General features: G+C 34.4%; 2 protein-coding genes across 5 annotated transcripts in view; both read right to left on the reverse strand.

The window, feature by feature from the left end:
• Nucleotides 1-14608: 14608 nt before the first annotated feature.
• Rab3 (RAS oncogene family member Rab3) lies at nt 14609-24118 on the reverse strand. 4 transcript variants are annotated; one of them, XM_018515839.1, is made up of 4 exons: nt 21027-21210; nt 17004-17216; nt 15568-15858; nt 14609-15076 (listed from the first exon to the last, which is right to left on the reverse strand). In XM_018515839.1, the coding sequence occupies exons 1-4, from the start codon at nt 21144-21146 to the stop codon at nt 14918-14920; spliced, it is 783 nt and encodes a 260-aa protein (XP_018371341.1). In that variant the 5' UTR covers nt 21147-21210; the 3' UTR covers nt 14609-14917. The 4 variants fall into 4 exon arrangements, with proteins under 4 accessions (XP_018371341.1, XP_018371333.1, XP_018371348.1 ...); XM_018515831.1 differs by lacking the exon at nt 21027-21210 and adding an exon at nt 18749-19493; XM_018515846.1 differs by lacking the exon at nt 21027-21210 and adding an exon at nt 23679-24118 and having other exon boundaries at nt 14610-15076.
• LOC108766468 (facilitated trehalose transporter Tret1) overlaps nt 23169-26777 on the reverse strand; it is a 43362-nt gene continuing 39753 nt past the window's right edge. Inside the window, exons 7-8 of the mRNA XM_018515821.1 lie at nt 24066-24200; nt 23169-23314 (exon numbers count right to left, since the gene is read on the reverse strand). Of these exons, the coding sequence (XP_018371323.1) occupies nt 23169-23314; nt 24066-24200 (281 nt within the window). The remainder of the gene's footprint in view (nt 23315-24065; nt 24201-26777) is intronic.

Raw genomic sequence — 26777 nt, forward strand, 5'->3', positions numbered from 1 at the left:
GAAAGTTCCGCGAAGCGGTTTATATAGCGGGGCACGCACTCCGAGCGAAAATCGATAATGACGAGGCGAGAAGAGCGGAATAAACGAAGAGTAAGGAAGAGTGAGAGAAGTGGGAAATGAGAGAAAGTAGAGAGGAGGCCGAAGACGCGAGAGACGCACGCACGCACTTGATGTTGGCGACCGGTGCGGATGCACGCGCAAGAGCCGGGAGCCCACAAGAGCCTAGCCGAGGGCACGTCCTCGCACCACGAAGGCCCGCGCAGCACTGACTCTTTCTACTGAGCGCTCTCGACTCTCCGGTCTCCGGTCTCCGGACTCCCGCTAGTCCCGCGACCCGCGATTCGATATGCGTAATGCGAGAGATCGGGGCGAGAGAGGAGACTGAGGACTGAGGACTCAGGACGCGCACACACGGCGCGGGCGGAGCAAATTAATAACTAGGGCTTGCTTTGCCGGATAAACAGCTAATGAGCCGGAAAATCAGAATAATACGGATAACGCGCGTTCTATTGTTCGCAATAAGTGGCTAATGCAATTTGCTAAATGCATACATCCTTGCCGGAAAGATCGACTTACGAGAGGATCCCGTTTATCGTGAAAATCTTGGTTGCGAATGTGTATAGGATGACCTGCGCGAGAGAGATGTGAAATTTAGTTTGAAATACGATTTAGTGTAAAATATTTGGCTTTTAAGAATTTATGATAATGAAATATGTATAACTGCATTTACGGTTCATTCGAATAGATCGGTTTTCATTTGTGTCATTTTATACACCGATAGATTAAATTATCCAACAGTATTTACACTATGATGTGTACATTTCGTAATGATATAATATTGTATTATGAACGTTTGCTCTGTCGCGTCTCTCTCAAAAGCGAACGCTTCAAACGCGGCGACATGTACAAACACAACGAATTAATGTCATCGATCTGAGGCACGTTTGATTTTACAAACGTCGCAAATCGCTGAGAATTTCATGTCGACCAAACGAACCTTAAACAATCGGACGTAATCAAAAAGTAGCAACTCTGATTGACGGGCGGCCGCCCGTCTCATGGTAATTACTAATCACCTTCATTGACAGTGAACGTTCGAGGACAACGCGCCAAGATCAATTGATCGATTATCCGTAATCAGATAAGTTACACTCGAGCAGAATTTCGAAAGGTCAGACGAGTTGCTAGCTCGTACACCTTCGGAACATTTTACTCGCTCTCTTGCTCGCCAAAGCCTTGCGGAAGCAAAGGCTTCGGATCTCAAGCTGAAGGAGATACAGCCGATCGATGTGTGCAACGAAATTTTACAACGTAAATCTATCACCAAATACACTATACCATTCATGAATTCGGGAACGCTTGCAATTTTCTCGCGTTTCATAAAAACTTTTGTATTTCGGTGAAAAGAAATCATATACAAGTTTTTCAATATATACATTTTAAAGAGGAAAAATAGAGTTTCAAACTGACGTTTGAATTTCGTCCTTGATATTTAGTTTTTAAATTACATAAAATTGAAGTTTAATATTTTTTTTAATATTTATGTTATCCCCTTCGAAGAACGCTCGACTTACAATTAGATAGAACATCATCGGATAAAATTTAGCAGACAAGCATTTTAAAGTAGACTCTAAGCTCTAAAATGTTTTATGAAAAAAATTGCTGTGATGCTTTTTTGCAAAAATATCAAATTTTTTATTGCATAAAATTTTATCGTGTAAAAACTTAATTTTTCTAAAATGTTTTTAATTTGAAACTAAAAAATTTACAGAAAAAAAGAGGACAAAGGAATAAAAAATATTTGTTATGTCTTTGATTCCTATAAATTAAAAAAAATTTTTTTAAACCTTTTTTTGACCGTCAATATATTTTATAAAATTAAGTCAAAATTTCATACAGTAAAAAATTCGGTATCTTTGCAAAAGTCAACGTAGCAATTTTTTTCAAGAGATATTTTAAAGCTTAGAAAGTCTATTTTAAAACGATTATTTGTTAAATTGTATTCGATGATGTTTTATCCGTAGAGCTCTTAAAAAAATAACAAAAATATCACATAAAATAAATATTTATTTCTTATAATTTAGGAACATAATATTATGGAGACAAAATTTAAACGCTAGTTTGAAGCTCTATTTTTTTCTCCATAAAATGCATATTTATAAAAACTCTTTTACAATTTCTTTTTATCGAAATGCGTGAAATGCGAAAAAATTGCAAACCTTCTCGAATTTATGATATAAATTTATAGTGTATATATTCGTTATTATATTGTTATTTATGAATAGCTAAAGCTATGATTTCTCAATCATTAGCGTTTATACGACATATACAGATGACTAATTGCTATTTAACAAGATATTTAAGAAATTAGCGAAGTGTATTTGTGAATATGTATAGTGATGTATGTATAGCTTCAATTTATTATAATAAGTATAGATATCGGATTCTTATGTAATTGCATATTTTCTTAGAAAGGAGATTGGAGAAATCAATTAAGAGTAAAAAAGCCTTTGAGAGCCAGTGCTAGATGTTACTGCAATCAAGTTTTATTGTATATAACAATTAAATAAATAATACATTTTAATCCTTACATTTGGATTCTCTCAGTAAATACATTAATGATAAAACTAAAATATATACAAAAATTACAGTTAAATACAATTAGAACATTAGATTAAGTTAAAACTTACAAAGAATATACGTTCGTCTCTTAATGTGAACTGTGGATAACATGTATCTAGATAAAGTCAATTCGTATCCATATGTCAAAATGTCCATTAAATTTAGTTAGGCGTTTGTTTAAAAAACTTTCTTTATCTAAAATTTTAATATCCTCCCAATCGAAACTGTGTGCAAAATCTAGTCTACGTGCTGTAATTATCAAGTGTTGTGATGTTTTCCAATTATTGCAATATAATTGCTATGTTCCTTGAGATTCTTATCTTTAATATTCTGCTAGTTTGACTCATATAAGATTGGAAAGTAAGATCAAAATAGAAATTTGTCTTATTGAAAAAGTATTCTAAATATACATATTTATATGTGCATATTGTGCGTATTTGCATATTTTGTATATATATTCATATTTTGTCTGCATAAAAAAAATCCAATGTCTAATAATAATATTACAATACATTATATCATTATACAGGATATTCCCGAGTTAAATTCGCGCCAAACTTAAAATATGAATTTATATGACGTCAAAACAAACAAAATTTTCCTTTGGAAATTAGCCCGTAAACGTTTCGTACATCGTATTGTAATTATTACATTAGTAAACTACAGCGTGATCGCGGTTCATAGATCAAATTCATGGAACTATAAATTAACATACGATGATAATTTAATAATCTTTTATTAGCTTGTGCAGCGCACTAAATTTTACTTCTTAGTTTATATTAGTATTTGTAACTTGAATATATTTCTATTTAGCGCGGGCATACGTCAAACACGTGCTACATTGCTACGTAATTCGTTACATTTACGCGCGTCCGTTCGTTTCGTCGGGAGATGGTTCGTCGAGTGCCAAGGGCTTAATTTGTGCGGAACGAGAGATTAATCTAGCGCTTTAAAACGATTTTGATACGCGTGACCGTTTTCGCCTGTCCCCGCGAGGATAAATCGAATACGGCATTCTAGGGACGTACGTGCGATTCAAGCGTGCTCGTATTAAGGACGAGTCGCGTGCACGCACGATAAAAAAAAGGAAGCAAATAAATCCCACCGCTTTGACGTTTGACAATGAAAAAGTACTAGCTTTGAGTGCACTCGACACACGCATTGCAACTTGCAACGCGACGCGTGTAACTAATAACATTGCTGTTGTAACAGTATCTCTGGGAAAAAAAATTTTCTATATATATACCGGGGCACTTGAAATTACTATCTCGATTTACTCTAAAATTACGATCTGCAACAAGAGAAGCATAGTTTAAAAGATAAAATATTATTAATTTAGGACAAGAGCGAGCTTACATTATATCTGCATTGAAAACATTTCTGGTTGAAAATGGATAAATCAGAATTTTCTGGTTAAATTTCACAAAATTCTAGTTGAGATAACCGGAATTCTGATTTATACAATATTTCTGGTAAAATCTAAAAAATTCTTATTTTTACTAGAATAATTATAACAATTACAGAATTCTAGCTATCTCAACTAGAATTCAAGTAGATTTAATCAGAAAATTCTGATTCGTCCATTTTCCACCAGAATTACTATTTAATCCATCCAGATCATTTTTCTCAGTGTGTCTGATGCATCTCTCTCTCTCTCTCTCTCTCTCTCTCTCTCTCTCTCTCTCTCTCTCTCGTTAATTCTAAGCAGAATCGTAAGACTCGTAACGTGTTCTCGTAAAACTTGTAAGAACTTATGACTAGTATTCTAATTTTATGCGCGTGTATCGTAAGATGTACGATTATTCGTAAATATCTACGATTTTTTGTAAATTTTATGGCTAGTAAGAAGCTGTCTGTAAAAATATTGTATAAAGGTATCAGCACTTAAAAATTCTATCAAGTCTTACAAGAATATGTTACGAGCCTTATGATTCTGTTTAGAATTTTAAGTATTAATCTGCAAATTAACTAGTAATTAGCGGCGTCTCGATATTCTTCTTTTCTTTCTTCGAATTTGTCTTTGATATTTCTTACGTTAATTGTGAATCATACAATTGTTAATATACATATATGTATAAATTGTGCCGAAATGAAGAGATGTTTGATTTGTATAACTTAATTATTCTTGTGAGCGTTACAATAATTATAGATTGGGCATTGCTTATTTTATTTAATTAAAATAAAATGCGGGGAATGTGCGGCTGGTGTGAAAAAATGTCAAGAGCCACTCTCGCGAGTATTGATCCCACGTGTCCAGCTTGTTTTGCGAAATTTATACACTCGTAATATTAAGGTTTATATATGATATGAAGTTTGTTGGTCACGAAGAGCATTCGCGTTCAGAACGAGAGAACAAATTGTCAAGGTTGGAATACCACTGGGATTAATGGATTAGCTCGGATGAATCGAGAAATGTATCTTTTCATGCAATATTACATTGTCTATAATGTTAAACGAAATGTTGCACACCGTTATTGCGATAATTAAGGTGTGACTGATCAGGCTGATTTTCATTTTTGCAAACGCTCTCTCTCTCTCTCTCTCTCTCTCTCTCTCTCTATAGTATGTATTGTAAATGCGATTAAATTCGGAATTATTTGCCAAATAATTATATACGTACAATGCTGTAAGCATTCATTTGTGAATATCCGAAATGATAATTTGAACGATAAAAGAGCAAAAACCGATGATATTTCGTATGTAAAATAATTTGTTCTCATATAAAACATTCATTTTGGATAGCGGAAAATATTCGCGCAGGTTTGATTAGGTTTTGGAAATATTTTGCAAATGTTGGCGAAATAACTGCTAATATTTTATGAGAGTTTTCACCGCTTATTGCCTCTGCTGTTCTTTCATGTCGTTTCTTGCATGTGTAACATTCATTAACTCGTTCCTCGTTCACTTGGGAACAAAAAGATCATCGTGACACAGCTGAGTCGAACGCCGAATCCTCGGGGGGGAATGGAAAACTAGCGTTGTCGCACGCGATATCGCGAGTTACACACACGCGGACGTTCTATTTTCGAATCCATTTCACATCATCCACAGAGAGCAAGGCACATCGAAATGGACGAAAACCGTCTGTCATTTCGGTAATCTAATAAATATCGATACATAACGTTATACATAACGGCGCGCAACGTTCCTCCATCTCCTGCGAGAATTGTCAAACCTCTCCATCTCCTTCTCCCTTCATCTCCTTCGAGTCTCTTGTCTGTAACTCAATATATAATATATTGCCACGATGCCGAAGCGTTACAGAGCCCGACCCAATTTCCTTCGAATCCGGTATAACGACTTCGCTTTTGACCAAGCTTCGTGTGCTGCACTCCGGAGACAATCTCGTTAGTCCCTGTCGTCGACGGCAATGGAAAAACTAATCATGTGCTACAAAGCCTTGGGGGTTAATGGTGTGCCCAAGCGATAACTTGTGTTTTTTTTTTAAATTCATGACACGTCTTAGCATGTGACGGTCTTAACGAGATTACCGGCGCTACCTCTAGCGTGACCTCTATCTTGTCGTCTTTCACCTATGGATTCTTTGACTAATTTCGTATCGATTTTTCATTAACGATAATGTCAGAGAGAGAGAGAAGATAGTTTCTGATATGAAGGAGTTGCTATGGAAAGTGGAACAGCATCGAATTTTCGTAAAGAAGAAAAAGTAGTGAGAATTTATGGACAAAAATTAGCGAGATTACATCGACACATGACACGAGACACACTTACGAAATAAAAAGTTTTAATTTATTCATTAAATAATATATGTTCTACTGAGATTATAGTTTCGATATTTCAAGGCAGTTTGAAAATTTTATATTTAATGGAACTACTATACGATGTATTCATTAGAGTTAAGAGCAAAATTTTTTACTTTTAAAAGGGTGAGCGAACGCGATCCATTTCTAAATAGTTTTGCCGACGCTTCACATCGTGCCAGGTAGACGGTTCTCTTCTCTGTGGGTCAATGCCTATCGACTATTTTTACCTTATTGGAAGACAGGAAGGGTCTTCTCTTTAAGGGTCTTACTTTCAAAGCGAAGTATTCATACATAATCCCCTTTAAATATTCAAAGAAAGGGGTAAAAAGAAGTTGTTATCGTTTTAAACATTCCATGTACCTTCAATCGTGTAACTTTTATTAAGAAAGTTTTTTTTACTCATTTTATGAAGCAATGCTTAAAATTTGTTATTCTACAAATGTGTGTAGTGTTATCATTGTAAAATTAGATTTGGTAATATTCTTAAAAAATTAAATATTCAATAATGCTTGATAAATCTTGCTTTACCAGGCAAAACCGATAATAATATATTGCAAATGAAATAACTTGTGTGAGTCGCATGAATTTTATATGTAGTGTTGTAATACTTTCCAATATTGCTAAATAATTTTACTTAAAGTTTTACGTTTATAATTTTACTTCAGTATCGCATCTTTTTAAAATTATTTTGAATTGTTAGAACTATGTAACGCAATTCGGAGGAGCTACCCGGATGTTGTCTTTGTGAAATTGGCTTCTCACTTGAAAAAATCGGAAATTTTCCCAATAGTTCTGTTCGCAGTGATTTTACAGTTCCTGAAAAGTTTAGAAATAATTCCGTTTTCACGATCGTAACAATTTACCGTTTATCTCAACTTTAAATGGTCGACGAAACATCTACAATGGGCTGGCGTTTGTTTCTGCAATGAGCGATACGGAATCGGGTTGCAGCGAGTTGCCAACGATCCCCCAAAGTACATCGCGTCACGATTCCGCAACAAGAATTCGTCGTTGAGTTCCTCTGTGGAAAGAGGAAGGGAGAGAAAGAGAGAGAGAGAGAGAGAGAGAGAAACGCAATCAGGGGTAAGATCCAACGAGGCGAATGTCTCGAGTGTTTTCCCGATGCAGCGATCAAGTATGCAACGACGAAGAATGCGCGACGAGGATATCTCGCTGCTCGCAGGGCCAACAACGCGAGTGCATGTCGCCTGGCTGCGAGCGCCAGATTTTTCCTGGACCCGAAAGCGAGAATCAAGCTTTCCGCATCGTCAGTCTGATGCCAAGAAATCTATTTACGGCGACGTCACTACGTTTTTGGACGTCCAAGGCCAGCGGCTAACAACTCTCTTATTTACCTATTATTCGATAATAAGCTCGATTTACTCGGTGCACTTTGTTTAATTCTTGTGCACGCTGCGATAAGCCATTATCCTGCCAATATTTACAAGAAATACATGCGATTCAATATTTTAAATGTATAAATTAATACAAATAAATATTACACGTAAATATTTATTTTAGATTGATACGAAGTAATTTGATAGGTAAAGAGAGAATCTTCCATGGAAAATGTTTACGTTAACTTTTTTCATTTCTGTACTTACAAATGAATCTTAGTTATACGTTACAATTCACTGGATTTGCATTTGTCGTTATAACATGATAAATGTTTTATCTATGACGATGCCGATCAAAAGTATCGAAATTTTATTTGTATGGACGATTGCCAACTTCCAGGGCACTTTTCTTCCTGAATTTACTTACGACATTTCTGTCGCTCATAAATTTTATGAATGTGATAATTACTTTGAATATACATAAATTTTAGAGTCTCTTGATTTATTGATTTTATGACATTTATTATGATGATTTTATAACGAAAACGGCAATCGCATTATAAAATTGACATGTATAAAAATCAATAGGTTTGGATTTGTCAAATAATTAAGCTTAAAGATTTTGCAATGATGGATCCGTAGTAGTATTTTGTATCTTGTTAGCGATAACGATAATTATTTTAATTATTTTGCAATTTTGCTTATCATAGCAACAACTTGATATTGACATATGTATAAAATTTTATCTGTACGTAACAATCAAATGAGAGTAATTTATCAAATTATATCTTTTTAATAATTAAAAATTGCTGACAAATATCATCGCGCGCGAGATAGGAAATAGTGCAGCGAATGACCAACTTCTCTTCCATCCGACGTAATTACCTCTTTATTTTTTGCTGATCTTGCAAGACGCATCTCTTTTCAGCACCGCGAGATACATATAGCGTCACGAGATTGGATGCAATTATACGACTGACTGTCGGATTCCGAGCGCTAATTTTATATTCGCACGTAATTTTAGAGGGACGTACGTAATACGCACATTTTCAATGACGTACTCACCTATTTCAATGCTGAGCATAGAAAGATATGAAAAAAAGTTATTTAAATTTAGGCGAGTTATTTAAATTCTCTTCAATTTTCTGCATTAAAAGTCTAAAAAGATGACTTAAATTATTATGCTTGGCGATCAAATTCGTTGAGATAATTAAAATTCGGGATGCACCGGATATCCGGAAAGTATCCGGCATTTTTTTACTACTCGACCGAATAGTCGGATATCATTAGTATCCAGGAATATATCCAGTTGAAATTTAGAATCATTAAATTGTTAAATTTTTCTTATACAAATGTTCTAGAAACAAGTTTTGCATATTCATGATGCTATAATATCTTATACATTGTTACAAAATTACAATCTTTTTCTTTATAGGCTTTTTTTTTTAAAGACACTTTCTCGAAATCCGGTCGGAAAAATCCGACTCGAAAAAATTGCCTTCTCGGATATCCGATCGCACACCGGTATGTTACATTCTGTTCGGATATCCGATCTGGTGCATCCCTTGCATTAAAATAACAATCATCAGAATTATTTAATAAAAGCAAAAATATGCTAATGTCATATATTGATATTTCATATCGTCAAATAATTGTTCACTTAGATATTTGCAGCAATCTCTACGTATCTTTGTTTTTTGTGTTATTCTTACCTTCCTTCTATCGAGGATCGTTCGATCGAGCAGGTTCATTGGAGAAAGAAACGCAAGAAGCGGCACAACGTTACTCCCATGGAGAAAATCGATCGCTGACTGTATTTGTTTCTATACAATTAAGCTCTCTGTCTATACGATCGATGCTTGATACACTGGCGTACAATGAAGCTCCAATTCCAGGGGAAGTCACTCTCCAACGCGATAAATCGCAATTCGGTCGACGCGATAGTGACCGAAATCTTTTCACGATATGCGCTATGCAAAGGCAGGAATGTAGTACGAGTACGTAAGATCGCAGGTCGCACAAAGAATCAACAGTGATGTCACTTTTCAACGTTTTCCTGGCAAAAAGATGAAGTTCTCGGAATTGTCGCGTTTCATGAGACATTCAATAATTCTTTTGCGATGTGAGTGAAGATATTACGAAGATATATAGTATATACATACCTTCGCGAAAAAATAATTCGCGAGTTTACCGGAGGATTCAATGATTGATACAATGAGACGCGAGATTGCTTTGCAGAAAATAGGTAAATTAATTAAGGATTAACAGAACTTTTTCGAATTTTCGATTTTAAATATCAGAAATTAATTTTTGTTAAAGCAGATTCAAATTTTTCTGAACATTTCTGAACATTTCTGTAATGAAAAGAAAAGGAAATTGAAAAATTTGAAATCACACATTTCAACAAACTCGTACAATTATTTCTATACAGAAAGTTTCCTTTGAATTAATCCTAATTAACACCAACTTTTCTGCAAGGCGATAATGGCGGATTGTGAAGACTAACAGAATATCTCTTTTGGATAAGACCGCGATAAGCGCAATCACCAACTACCTACCAATTGGTCCTCCGAATTGTTTGTCAATGATTTGTACACATGTTGCAAATTATAGATTTACTCCATTGTTCATTTCTTTCCTTCCTTTTTTTTTTCACCGATTTCTTCGAGTGCTTGCACCGCACACAACACATGCATATGCAATTCACAAATAGCTCTCTTCGTCATTTCTTTGTTTTAAATATATATATATATATATATATATGTATATATGTATATCGTTTACATTTGTCGCTACGTCCGATTCTCAAAGTATTTGCCATGTTACATTCTCTCATTCTTTTTTTCTCTCTCACTCTCTCTCTCTCTCTCTCTCTCTCTCTCTCTTTCATTCTCATTCTCTCTTTCTTGCGTGCATTCTCTCTTTCTCTCGGGATCTGCGTCGGATTGTGCACATATACGTACAATTAACATATACGACGTAGCAGTCGTTGAAAACATCCATGATTGACTTTTGCTACAATTATACAGCTTATTTAGAGTACAACTTGTTCTGTTATACAAATGACTTCCTTCAACGTGACGCCTGTGATGTGATTGTTTTCTTCTTCTCCACGTGTATATGTATGCGTGTTTCCTTGTTGCTCTTGCATTATGTGTATGGAGTGTAGTATTAGTGGATTATTGTTTTATCATTAATGTAGTTATCATTAATATTAGGCGTATATATATAGTACAGTTTACACACCGTACGATACATACATACAGATGCCCGCGACAGCCGGAAAAAGTTTCTCTCTCTCTCTCTCTTGCTATTTTATTGATTGGCATTTGGATTACATTGATAGGTCGGTCCTCTTTATCTGTGCTTTCTACACTTGCACTTTTCTTCACGCCAAAAATATGCACATAAAGAGAAGAAAGCAGGAATATGACATATCTTTTCACTTATTGCAATTTTAGTTCTCGAAATTAATGTTTTGTTTCGTCAATGTATTTATATTATATCATTATATTAATTATATATTTATTTGTATTTTCAATTTTATGATTAGTAGATTTTAATACTTTAAATTAAACATTACAATTGCATTTTAAAATTCTATTTTTTGAAAAGGAGGATAAAATCATATACCACATACACACGCGTTGCCAAAATCACTATTTTCTCTCATATTCTTGCTTTCGTTTTTACTTGTCGCGCTCGAAGTGGAAAAAGTATAGAAAAAGAAGAGAAACCTAATAAAAAAGCAGATTGAAATCCCATATAATTTCAACGAGTTCATATTTCGATACTGTAGACAAAAATAGACGATCTCTGTTTATCTGTAAATGGAAACGCGATAATTGCAAGATCTTCCCGTATCTACAGCAAAAATCGAATTCGTTGAAATTAACTCGGTCTCAATGCTAGCTTTATAAACCACGTTTTGCAAACACGCATTTTTACACACACGTTGCTTCTTTTTCTCTCTATGTTCCTTTCTTTCTCATTCTCGATTCCCCGATTGCACGAGGACGCATTCGTTGTCGACAGTTCGCTAAATCACGACAGTTCGTGATCGATTAATTGCGGATCGATGTCGCGGGCCGCGTAATCTCCGGCATGTTTCTCGCGAAAAAATTCGCGCGGCTAAATTAACGCGTACATTACACCTCATTACAGATTCAATGATACATGATAGATACCTTTTTGTTTTTATTATTTCACTTATGTACAGAGGGCAGCTTACCTAGAGTAGGTAGGTTTAACGCCGGATGACGACTGAAGTAGTAAGCGGGACGCCGGCACTCCTCGATAATTGACGCCAGATCGATGCTGCTGGTACCTCTGAATGATTTACAGTTTAGTTGAATTTGTATCCGGCCCTGTTACAATCTTGGCCTTCGTCGATCCCGATAATAATGCTCGCTACTTTAAATAATTTCGGGGGAGAAAGTGCCATTACGATCGATACAATGTGAAGTGGCTGACTGATAATTATTGAACGTTACGTAATACCGCGTTGACAGTGTCTCGAAAAACTCTGGGATCTAACCGTCTAAATTTTACGGTCTACCGAGGACGATATTCTCTTTTGCTCACAATTTTGTCGTTCTCGGAGTCGCTTAATAGATAATCGTGAATAATTAGTTATACACAGCAAGAACTACAGAAATTCTCTTAGAGTTTCTTTTATACATATATATATATAAGTACAAAGTGTAACAAAAAATGGAGTAAAAGTACAATTGTAAGTATTAACAGTGCAATTAACCCTCCGCGAACCAGGTGAAAAATCAATATGGATCATATTTGGGTATATCTCATACCCCATGCTGTACTTTATTATAAATATATTATAATTTAGTATGATAACAAAACGCACTCTCCAGTTACACCGGCAACATGCGCGCAGTACTTTTTAGAAAGTTATAGAAATTCATTCTGCTGGAGTATATCACACCCCACCTGGTTCACGGAGGGTTAAGATATTTTCATGAATAACAGTGCCAAGATTTAATATTATAATCATCCTTAATAAAACGTTAAAACATTTGCGACAATATACTTCAGTCGCAACGCAAAAACGCAGTTTAACATCTGAATCGGTTGATTGAAGTGCTCGAGATTGAAGTGAGCGAAAATAAATTGTGCATATATGACTGGTGTTGGTCGCCATCGTCATCGAGACAGATTTATATCTAAATTACGAAAATTTCGCGCCGAGTATACGTCAGTGAATCATCGATTGCGCCATAAATAATCGAATACTACCTATTGATCGGGACAAAACGCTTCAAGCGATTTTGTGTCAAAATGGTTGAGAAATACTTTAGAGAACGCTTTAGAGAAAAGCGTAAACTTCTACTTTTAGAAATGGGCAGCTTCACAATTTTTTCAAAGCGTATCGCTGAAATATTTTCCTCTTCAATGCTTGAAACTTTTGCTTTTATTTTCAATGTTTGAATTTTTGAGTTTATGGTCATATCTGATTATAGATCGATCGTCAGATCTATTTAACTCGCTTCAATTACATATTAACGTAAATCAAATTTTACAAATATTAACACAAAATATTAACATAAATTAAATCGTGCTCACACACCGCCTTTATATTTAACCCTTCAATTCCTCTGGTCTCCGTGAACGTTTTAAACGTGCTTATGTTTGTCGCTGAATATTTACTGCTGCAATAATGTCACTAATTGTTATAGAATATCGTTAAATATTAAATGTATGACAATATTTAAATATAAATACTCTGTTGCATAATATGTTTTCCTAAACAGCTTGCAACTTCCAAGCGACATTAACACGTGAACTTTACGTACGTTATCTGCGTTGCTCACATTAAATTAGACAGGAGGAGCTGAAGGATTAATTCGGACTCTGTTACATCTCAGATTGATCGGCATTTTGAATTCGTCAAATTTTATCGAGTGATTGACGCTTATTGTCAGATTTTCCTGGGCGTATCTTACTTAATGCGTGTTCTTGAGACATGGAATCATTCACTTTTGCGTGAGTCTACAATGCCAAACATCGAGTGAGCAACATCGTCCCTGCTATAACGATCGTCGTCATTAATCATATATCAATCGCGACAAAATGCACCTCTCTTCATTCAATTTCTCTCTTTCGCGGTTTACTATCTCCTCCTCTTTTTATTAACAAAAATTAAAATATCCATTATTCCCTTTGATTTCAAATCTTGATGCTACAGATACGTGAGAACAATTTTCATACATGTCATTCACCGAAATAATAACAAAATTATTATTTCAGCATAACGTGAAATTCATAATTTTTCTGTCTATAGAAAAATATAAAAGGTATAATTAAATTAGATTTATTTTTGTAAAATTTTATTTTGTTGCTCCAAAAATCGTTTTTATCCAGATGATTAATGCTAACTGCGACTAATTGGATCTTGTGCTTCTTTTGGCTCTTTCAAAAGAAGCAATTAAATTTTAATTAATCTTCGAGAGCGTGAATTTATATATATAGTCATTACAATTGACATTTATTTCTGATAATTAAAACGCGACTATTGGAAATCACAAAATGGAAAACGCATTTTCGCGTGTCTGCAACATGGAAATTTGAACTTTCGGAAATTATTTCAAGTTCATCTTTGACTCTCCAGTGTATGAACCGAAAGGAGAATCGCAACCGTTCATTTGACGGTCGTTGGCTAACTTTGTTGCCACCTCGATGATCACAATCATTATGTATATATATATATATATATATATATATATATATATATATATATATATATATATATATATATATATATATATATATATATATATATATATATATATATATATATATATATATATATATATATATATATATATATATATATATATATATATATATATATATATGTGTGTGTATATATATATTTATAGCGTACATTATTCATATATATCATCTCGCGTCGAGAAAGGGTGAAAGAAAACAGGTGAGAACGAAAGTCAAATTTTAAAATAAATAACGAGGGGGAACGACGAAGTAAATGGACTAGTTAACACACCAGCGTCGCACACGACACTTCCTTCTCCTTTCTTTCTATTTTTCTCTCTCTCCTTCTTTCTCCCTTTTTCTAACACACGTAACACACACGTGCACACATGCGCGCAGACACACGCACAAAATACGATCTCTCGGTTTTTTCTCCTTCTTCTGCGTGTCGTCGCATTTTTTTTAGCAATTACAGTTAGTGTTCGCTGGATTGGTCGGCTGATCGGTGAGTCGTTGGCCCTTGTTCTGACCCATACCGCCCGCCCCCATCAGGGTTGGATCATTGTCCAAAGATTCGCTCATCTTGTCGCATATTATGTCCACCAGCTGCTCGAACACCGCCTGCCGAAACGAGAGAGAACAGAATCGATCATCTACGTGACCTCGCGACAAGCGGGATCGATATATGCCTCGCGTTCGCGTCTACTCCGAGACACAATAAAGTGAGATTGAAAACGTGTCAAAAATCGAAAACGCCGTCTAAAAATTCTCATAAATGTTTATATTGCCTTCAATTGTGTATAGATATAAAATAACTAGTAAAAAAAAAAATTAGTTTTTTTTTCTTGATAAATAGAGATTTAGTTATAAATCAAGTTAATATTTTAAAACAAAATTAATTTTCTTTTCCAAAAATTTATTCTGAACATTTAAATGTTCAGTTAGACAATTAGTAATTGAATAACAGTTATTTATATCATTTTCTACAATATAAAATAAAAAGGCAAGAAAAATTAAAAAATCATCTATATATGTAATTTTATATTTTTAGAAATAAGATATTCATGCTTTTTACTTAATAAACAGTTGATTATCGAATTCGTGATACGCACCTTGACGTTGATGTTCTCTTTGGCCGAAGTTTCGAAGAATCGTACTCCTAATTGCTCCGCCAACTGTTTTCCCCTTTCGGTACTAATTACCCTTTCCTCTTCCATATCGCACTTGTTGCCCACAAGAATTACTTGGGCGTTGTCCCACGAGTAGTTCTTTATTTGCGTGACCCAATCCTGAACTGAATTAAAGGACTCCTCGTTTGTGATATCGTACATTAAGATGAAACCCATCGCGCCTCTGTAGTAGGCCGTCGTGATCGTTCTGTATCTTTCCTGACCCGCCGTGTCCTGTAAAGATAACAATAAGCGACATAATTTTATATTATAAATAGATATAGTCATACATTGCTTGCAATATGGTATTTCTAAAAGTGAACACAATTACATATAAAATGCAAGAACTATAATACATAAAATATAAAATGTATAAATTCTATTAATAACGCATTGTGAAACCCATTACATACATTAATGTAATGGGTTTCACAATGCGTTATTAATAGAATTTATACATTTTATATTTTATATACTTATTATAGTTCTTGCATTTTATATGTAATTGCGTTGACTCTTATATTTCTTTGTATTGTCGTTTAAAAAAGAATTAAGAGTCCTGTATTATTTGACATTTGTTTGGATTTCTAAAAGTATTTTATAAGACAGATTGTTAAAATATCAATTTAAAAAATAACTAAAAACATATATTCGTTATAGGGTAACTCCGGTATATACGCCGCACCTATCAAAAACTTAATTTATTAAGTATTATTTGCTATGTTTAAAATAAACATATCAGTAAAAACTTCGTACTGTCTACTACTATGAAAAAAATATTAGAAATCCGAAATATTTAGTTTTCGTATTAAAAAATAATAACTTTTTGAAATATCTTGCATTTTTGCTATATATAGATAATGGGTGGGATATATGGCAAAAATGCAAGGGTTTCAACAAACTAAACAAAGAATACGAAAGCAAAGCATTTGTATTTTGCTATACAACATGCTTTACTATTCCTTTACACGTATGTATCACGAAATAACCACTAGGTCTTTTACACGCCTCACGGTTATTATTTTATGTAGATTATAATTTATGATGATGCTATTTGTTACGCACACAGTGACAAATCGATTCAACTCACAATAATTTTATTAATATTGACAGTAAGAAGCTGAAATTATAATTCAATATTAATATGACATAAAGGCATGTAACACAGTAGTTGCGAGAAAATTACCCCCACTCTTTCTATTTTTTCTGACTTCCGCGGCGTAAATCCCAGTGCGGCGTATATATCGGAGTTACCCTATAGGCAAGTCATTATTTTAATGACATATTAATCTTGAATAATCCATGTTAATATATCATAATGACTACTTTTCGTTAGGAAATTATATTATACGTGCACAATACATTGATTATATACTGACCCAGATTTGTAACTTGACCCTTTTGTCGTGTCTGAAGACGGTCTTCACCTTAAAGTCGATCCCTACGGTTGACACAAAAGCTGAAGTAAAAGAATCGTCTGCGTAGCGAAAGAGGAAGGAAGTCTTGCCAACAGACGAGTTGCCGATTATCAGCAGTTTAAACATATAATCAAAGTTCTGATCCGCGGCATCTCTGCCATCCTGACGCGCCATCTGTGAAGGAATTATTCGTGTTATCTCAATTTATGTGAATTCAGATAACTCCTACATTTTTATATCTAAATTAAAGAATGCATAAACTTAAAAAAATTACAAATGTGAAAAAATATTCTTATCAATTCCTGGATTTAACATCTGAAAGAAAAAAATTAATTTCAGGATTTATTTTTTTTATGTAATACAGAATTTACACAAATTCAGATAATTTCTATATTTTTAGATCTATAAATTTAAAAATATATACATAAAAAAATTGTAAATAAATTATAAATGAATTATAAATGAAAAATTTCTTATTAATTTTGTAATTTAACAGAGAAAATTTGATTGTAAGACTAAAATTCAAATGTATTAAAATGTATTAAAATTAAAATATATTAAAGTGTATTAAAATTAAAATGTATTACGTTTTATATATTTTTAAAAATGTAATATTTTTAAAAATGTTTAATAATTATGATTAATAATTACAGAAATTATAAAAGTAACTTATTATACTTTTCCATGTTTTGTAACACTTATGGGTCAACGATTTAAAAGAAAGATACACGAGACTTGTATATTGACTGGCTTGTGTGTATGAACGTGCACGTCGTAAAACTGCTCGTTGTTCTATATCGGACGAGATGGACAAAAGGAAGGTGCACGATGTAATAGATGAGCTCACTACTGATGCGAAATTTGCCACGGTTTATCGGGTCGCTTGGTCACGTTTACGAAAACGTTGGATAAAAATATCGAAAAGTTTGTGGCACATAAAGCCACACAAGAGAAATTCGGTTTTACTCTGTACCTCGCAGAGTCAGTTTTGGAATCAATTCAATAACAACAATAAAAAGTATTGTAGCTTCAAAACTTTTCGGGGGAATTATTTATCGAACAGTTTTTCTTCTTTAAAGTTTTTCTTTTGTGAATTATAACAGAAGCGAAATATCAAATAAATACAAAACTGTATGGTATTCGAGTTACAATATTTTTTTGGGTCGTGTTACTGACAAAGCAGGATTGAAAACTGTACGTAACTGCAAATGTTTAAAAATACGAGTACAGTTGCAATATGCACATTTTATCGGTATCATCGAATCATGAATCGACCGTTTAATGGATCATTTTAAAAACACTGGAAAAGCTTTGGCGTGTTTAAAATCTTTTCCAAAAGATAAAAAATTTTAAGTACCAAAATATAATATCTTTAATTTTTTATTTTAAACAATGTAAACAAATTTTGAATAGGGATAAAAAGAAAATTAAATTTTATTAGCGTTTTAACGCTCTTTTGATCGATTGTTAACTGTGCGTTATTATATAATTATTTTCATAAGTCTTTGAAATTACAAGCGGAAAATTCAATTAAATCACTCGATCATGGAATATATAAATTGTCAATATTATCCCGCACGAGTTTCAATTGAAGTCCATTGAATTTTCTCGCGCGTTTTCCCTTCGTTATAGTTAGTTCTCTCTTTGCTCGACGAAACAGCACTCATGCTAACGGATACTCATGTCGAGTCGATATTCCGATATACCGGATTATTCCTCTGTGAGGTAATCTCGACGATAGACAGCATCCGGGCCATCCGCGTGCGTAGCTCGAAAACGGAATCCTTAACTGGCGTGTAGGACGTGTTCTCGCACCTCCTCGACATCTCAAACGTCACACCCAATCGATCTCTTTGTCTCTTTACACTCTTCTTTTATTACAGCTTTCGATCACATTCCCAATCGATTTCTCAGTCCGCTTTAGTTTTTATCGATTGCAATTTATTAACCATTTTATTTCAGTTGTCTCTAATCTCATGCTGCTGCCTACAATTCATTTACCGTTTTATTAATAGTCTCTCATTTCATTAGCTAAAACTCATTAACTGCTTGTCTGTCTAATCTTGTTCGAGTAATTGTTTCATTAAATATTTAGTTCGATAGCTTTATTAAATAACGAGATATTTGTTTGACACACTCTGCTTTGTTTCAATCTTCCTTCAGCAGATGTTTATGTTGGTAAAATTGTCGATTATCGCGTCGATCACTTTTCCGACACACTTCATTTTCACTATTTTTTTTTCCTTGACGCGATGCAAAATAAAATGTATCATCTCTCCGCGCATTCAATGCGCTTAATTAATTAACCAAGAAGAATCCGAGGGAATAATAAAGGAATTACTGTGAGACGCATTCCTTCTGCGTTATAAACAGCATTACATTAATGCGAAATTATTATAAACGCGAATAAAGACTGGTCCGAATGAACAACGTGGCGGTTCTTTCTTCCGTTTCTTGTTCCACCGTATTATTTCCAAACGCGTGACGACGTGTCGACGACGATAATCGGACTTGCGAGCGATAGTCTGCGGTTCGTACAGGTGCGTACGATCGCGTTCATGTTGCCTTAGTTTGTTCTTGCCATTTGACTCTTCGGTGTTGCGTAAATGAATAAATTTTTTATCTGATTTCTCTCTTCAGGAATTTTAAGCAACAACTGTCTATGTGTGTGACGCTATTTTTTATATACATTTATAATTATAAACATATTAAATATAATACTGATTTTATTAATTTTTTTTTAAGGTAGAAATTAAAATTAAAATTTATTTCTATATATATTTGAATCGAATCTCTTCTATATGTATCCAATTGACGCTCTGTTAGAGATTAGGAAAGAATATTTATTCTTAATAGTCTGTAATTATTTAACATTTTTAAGGAAAATCCGGTTAGAAAGGATACATATTATGGAATTATTCGCGAAATTGTTCAGTTATTCCCTATATTTCTATTGTATTTTTCGAGAAAACGGAATAACTCTTATAAGAGAATCTATTTCAAAAACAGTTTTATATATTACTAAACATATTATATACTCAAAGCGCAACAGCTTATGTTTATAATATGTTGGAGAGTACCAGAGAGAGAAGCAGTGATCTTATATATTATACAAAAAAATAACAAATATAACAAATAACGAATAAGCATATTATGTGAAAGTACGTTCTTTAATTAATTAACGTATGCGTGAAACACAACATTTTCACTTCACAATATTTCTCGAAGTTTAAAAGTTGTTTGTGTCAAATGATGTGTTACGGAAATAGGCGAAGCCTTTACATACGAAAAGGGAAAATTCATTTTAGCGAAACATCTAATCTACTCAACGTGACAGTAATTAACGGAGGTATTACCTTTCGTCGCAGTTTGTTCTCTCTCTCTCTCTCTCTCTCTCTCTCTCTCTCTCTCTCTCTCTCTCTCTCGTCGTGAAAATAACCATTCTCGTGATAAAGTGCAAAAGAAGAAATTTCTTCTAGCTCATCGATTACTGACTCGTCAAAAGTAACGCGGCTATACTTGCGGTTGGAAATAAATTGGTGAATCGAGAACTATAAATACTACTTGCACGAATGTAAAACCGAGGGTGAGCTGAGAAACTTTTAGATCCGGTAGCAGGTACCTATATATCGATTTCGCGCGCTCGATTCACTATATAAGTTATTTCAAAAGTAAAAAAAAATATGACCTGTTCTTCCGCTGACAAGAACCTATAAAGATCTTGTTTACATAAAGTTTTACTATATGACGCAGAACGTAGAACATGCTTGAAAACAATCCGATGGATTTGAAACGTACTTTTTTCTCAGAATTTCGATAAAAGTTTTTCATCTTCTTTCGCGATTTCTTTAGATAATAATTATCCTAGTTAGCAGTTTTATCTTAATACGCAGTTTTATTAAATGTATCGAGTTTGCATTTAAAATTTTATCGTCAAACTTTATTTTCGCTGAATTTAATTTGACATAAAAAATTTTCACTTACATATGATTGAAACATTATTAATATCTCGACATTTTCTCGACAGGAGGAAATCGAGGCCAAATCACACAGATTAAACTCGCAAATTCTCTCAGCACTTACTCGAAAGCTCACGTGGCTCATGTATCACTGCTCGGAGTTACTAATATGCGTTAAACGAGTGCAATCAAGACAAAATGACCGCGACAATTACACAGAGAACACTACATATAATTATTTCGCGAGGCGTAAAAGGGAGAGGATAAAATCTCATCCGGAAGATTGCGTCACGCACTCACACATACGTACTTGCACACGTATTAGATGGCACGGTTAAAGAAAAAGTGGGACAAGGTTTTCCGTGTGCGATAACGATATCGGCGCCGTATGTCATGTCAACGTGTTAAACGACAACGGTCGGTTCTCGTAAAAAAGAAAAGTGCAGGTATGTCACCACCTGCGAGCATTGTTGTACAATGTTACGACGATTTCCGTGACGGATAGTGGCAAGTAATTGAGTGTGTCTCGGTGGACAGATGATGATTGAGGCGCGCGTTCTACGGAGGTCAAGTAGTTACGGAAATCGATGGGACGACGACGACGACGATGGGACAAGTCCATTTCTTCTTGGCAACTTTGTTTTCGCACGAAATTACAAATTTCAGTTTCATTATCAGTTTACAGCGTAGTTGCTAGCGATATGTTTCGCCGATCAGGAACTTTACTCGATATCCTGTTTCTTTACATGTTGGTTAATTGAATTTCTGATTTTGCCGGGAACTTTCGTTTTAAAAGCCCATTGAAATGTGCCTTAATAGCTGTAAAGATTACGAAGATATTCATACTGAATCAAACGAGAATAACTTTGTGAGATACAATAATATATCAACCTAGTGAGATGTGTGATAGAGTGGACACAATAGGATCCGAAATTAGAATTTATATTGAGTCATATGGAAAGAACAATGTTGCCGAAGTATCTAAAAATTTAACTAGATACAGATCTGAAAATAATTTTGTTGAGCCATCAAAATAATGAAGTATGTAGAAAACTCATTAATCAACTATAATTAAATTTTTAGATATCTTACAATAAGTATAAAAAAAGTTCTTTCCGTGTTCCATGCAAATTTGAAGATAAAAAGAAAGAGGACTGGTTTGAATTCTCGTTTAACCGGTAACAACTCGATTCGAGGCGGATCAGATTACAATTATCGTCTTCGATTCCATTGATTTCCGACGGCGACAACGGAGCCAGCGAGGGAGCAAATATTTTCGGAGGCAAATCGATTGTCGTACCCGGTTGCCCACCCACGCTTTCATGCTCTCGCACCGCCCGTTCGTAGTTACGTAGTTTCGATTTCAGTGCATCCGTAGAATGAACGGCGACGGAAGATGGAGCCTCCGTTTACGTCAGAGGCACGCGCGTCGGCGCGACGTAAAGGAGCAGAGTCTTTGAACAGCCGCCCGGCGCGCCTACGTCGAGGGGACGAGCGATTAATCCCTTCAGCTGACTAATGTCGCGATGGCTTTCCATCTTGTACAATTATTATAAAGTTGACCCCCTTTCATTAAATTAACAACCTATAATAAAGTCCGATAATTGTAAAACGATTAAAAATGAAAAGTAATCTAATTGTGAAATATAAGACTCAATATCGAATTTTGCACATAAAAGAAAATATTTTACGTAATATGCGACCGAGTATCGTGCCACGTTTTGATTGATTTCGACAATTATTATATGTCATTTCTTCACTTTAAATTTATGAAGATGAGCTAGTTAATTCATAAACTAATTGTGATGTTCTTATGTACCAGGAGTTTCGAAAAAATTAATGATATCATTCTTTCTATTCGGGAAAGATTTAAAAAAACTCAATCCGTCAGTTCTCGCCATTATCCGATAATGGAAGCCGATACTCAGCTGGGTGTTGGATAACAGCGAGCTAACTTATCGGCCTGTTCCTTTATCTCGCCTTTTCTCATTAGCTTCAATGATTAATGAAAAAGTCAAATGAAGGTATTCATGGGGCACAGGGCAATTCTCTGGGAAATCTTAGTACCGAGGAATAATACGGAAGGGAATGTCGTGAAAGGGATAAATGGTCGAACAAGGAATTGATCGGAAGAGGCCAGAGCGTGGTCGCCTACGTCACGACGACTCTACGGCGTCGCATGAAACGCAGAAAGTGAGCTCGAGTGAATGAAAGGCCAGGCGATCATGCCCGCAGTTTTACGACTGGCAGAAAAGAGACCGAGAGAGGCTTTATCGTCGCCATGTGTATTGGGCCAAGCTTTCGACAAGTTGTGGGATAACATATGGGAAACTTGAATTTAAAAATAGAGAAACGGAAAAGAGTAGTAAGCGTACATGAAATAGTCAAATGGTAACGTTCCAATCTGCGTACTTTTTGCACAAGTATGCATTTTACGTAAAACTAGAAGAGAGAAGAATAGGGAATATCGAAATGACAGAGAGAGGTAGGCAGGAGCCAGAGAGATCAAGAGAGCAGGAGAGAGAGAGAGAGAGAGAGAGAGAGAGAGAGAGAGATGGAGGGAAATCAATAAGCAAGCCATCGACGCGTTTACTTTCGCGAGGAAAGCCTCCTTCGCGAGTTCCCGAGTCTCTAACGATCGCGAACGAGTTCTCGCGGAAGTGCTCCGAGGTGTCACCTGGAAGAGTCACTCCCTGGGGATGGGGAAGGAAGCTGTCTCCCTTCGCGGACGACGGATCGCTCCTCGCTGTGATCGCTGTCGACGTGGGAAATCGGTTGTCGGCTGCGACGAGAGCGGAGTCAGCGGAGAGATGCGACGACGGACGGGATGCACCACGCCACGCGCTGCGCTGCGCTCGGCTGCCGATCGATTAATATTTAACGCACGAGGGGGGTTCGCGAGGAGAGGGATAAAGCGGGCGGCCACAAGCGCAGACGGGGGATATTTCCTCTGGTTGCAACAACGCGCTCTCGCGATGTGAGACGTCTCGCACTGACCAGCACGGCACACGATAGGGGGAGTTTATTTCGTAACAGCGAATATAAGGAGACTGGACTGACCGATCTCGTTGAAGCGTCTCGCGCGCACCGTAGACCACCCGCTTGGCTATAGCTAAAATATCGACCATTTCGTATGACCCCCGCCCGTCGTCGACCAAATCCGGGGGTAGATCCGCGCCTGCGCTACCAGCAACCCCGACTGACATCAATATAATCGTGAATAGAAGCACACGTTCGCCGGGGGAGAGAGAGAACACTTGTTGATCCGGGGATGCCCCGCGGATATCTATATCATGATTTTCCGTGATTTCCAATCCGTGATTTCCAAATTATTATCGATCTCATCAGATATTTCCTTTCCGATAGAGATATATTTTTATTAGGATTTTATACATTAAGACTTTTTTCTGGTTAAAAGCATAAAATCTTCTATTCCTTGTTGTGTATAACATTGACAAACGTCGATTCGAAGTGATTTTTTTATATTTTTAATCTTGAAAAGAGAGATTCAATTTTTTAACTGTATCTTTTTCTTTTTATATGTACATAATTAAAAAATTTTATTATTAGTAAGGAAAAAGGAAAAAATGAAATAATTGACAGATTGTTTAATAATTAAATTTGATAATTTTTAGAAAATTTATTTTATACCAAAAATTTTAATCCAATTAAATGGTTTTTTTTTTTCCTATAAAAAGAATATTAAACGTTTAAATAAAATATATCTAATATAAAAAAAATAATTATCACACAAACTTCTCTCACAATTTTGGTTAAAAAAAATTAATTAAAGAATTTGTCATTAAAATTTTTAATGTAAAAATTTTCTCTTTCTCTTTCTCTTTTATATATTTAGTGTGAAATCCATAATCGATGTATCTCTTAAATATGAAAGACTACGTGTTCCATCTACAGTAAAACTGAAGAACCACGAACTCTCCTCTGTTCCTGTCGGCTAGTAAATTTTTTCATTATTACCAATATTGATTTAAATTGATGCAGCGCCTCAATCATCAAATAGTCGCAGTATCATGGAATTCTCGATTAATTTATGTTCCCGCAAGGATAATTGATCCGCATAACTATTTGGGCTTATTGTTAGTAAATCCATGCACCCGAGCTCAATGTACTGTGGACATACATTCACACATCATATAAACAATATATACACAGTGTAAGCGATAAAGCAATACAAATTTATAGAAAAGTAAAAGCAAGACACAATTTAATTCGAGAAAAATAATAAGAATTAGATATGTATTTTATACGTATATACCATATAGACGAAAGAGAATAATAAAGCTAAATCTTTTCCTTATATCCCTTAATTAATGAAAATGATTAATTTATACTTACTGTGTGCGAATAATTTTAGTTGCATAATTATGAACAATAAATAATTTCAACTATATCACAGTATATATCAAATTTTCTTTATTTAGTTTCTCAAAAAATAATAATTTATATTTTACGTAGATTATATAATATATAGATTCTTTTTATTATATATATTTTACAATATAGAGGAACCGGTTCGTAAAATATTAAGTCTAATATATACACTTCTATCTATTAAAAATTGTTTATCAAGAAAGCAATATTTTGTTAGCGATATTCGAGTTTACTTACGAAACTATAATATAATGTGTAATTTTACGTTACTAACATATGTATACATATGTATATTCTACGTTTAGTATTAAAAATTGTCATGTCATCACAGAGAAGAATGATATGAAACGCAATAGCGTTAATAACTAAGCGCTTATTTCTATTTGGTTCTTGTTATTTTCTTGATTTTTTTATAAACCTATGTGTCTATATATACTATCGCAATAAAAGAATGCAAGAATCTTCATAACATGTAAAAGTTTCCCTAAGCAATAATGAAGAAATGAATCTCAAAAGTCAACAAAATAAGTCTGTCAAGTATAATATTCTGCTAACCTTTAGAAATTTATTCTTTTTAAACCAAATTTTTTGTTTTTTTTTTATTTAGTTGATTTAATACATGGCAAACGTGACAAATATGGCAAATGTGACGATATTTTGGGAACCACTGAGTCCAGTTTAAAATGAAAAAATCAATTTCTGCATTTCTAAAGATTAGTCAGCAGTAATATCTGCAGTAATATCAATAATGCTTTGGCAACCGCGTCTCTCTTTTAAATAATATAAAATAATAAATAAAAGTACTATTTCCTAACATTCTTCAACATATTGCTTTTTTAATCTTTTCCCGGAAATTTTCCTCGAAAGAACCATTTGATTTACCGCTTACGATCTTGCTCATCCTTACATTGCAGATGTTCATCTATTCATCTATTCATCTATTCACGAAACAACTTTTTCTCGTCCAACATGTAATTTGCATTAAGTAGCAAAGTAAACCGCACAATTATATACTTCAGTTCATACTGTAACTAGAATTATACATACGTATATTAATCAAATTTAAATATCCGCAATTATATAGTCCCTATTAAAAAAAATATGTATAATTACGTTTTGCAAGCATCATAGATGTACGTAGAAAAAAAATTGCATAATTCCCTCTCTACATAATTTAAAGTATAATATTACAAACAATACGTGGAAAAAATATTATGGTTGCCAAGATTGAAAATACGATTTTATTGTAAGAACTATAGTATGGTTGAGCTGTAGGTCCGATTTTTTATTATCTGGTTCATTTGATTAAGCTTAACCTGATATTTCACCCAATGGATTTCATTCATGACATCGTCATAGATGAAGCTTATTGGATAAAATATTA

This window comes from Trachymyrmex cornetzi, unplaced genomic scaffold (assembly GCF_001594075.2).
Source record: "Trachymyrmex cornetzi isolate Tcor2-1 unplaced genomic scaffold, Tcor1.1 scaffold1187, whole genome shotgun sequence".
Taxonomy (NCBI): domain Eukaryota; kingdom Metazoa; phylum Arthropoda; class Insecta; order Hymenoptera; family Formicidae; genus Trachymyrmex; species Trachymyrmex cornetzi.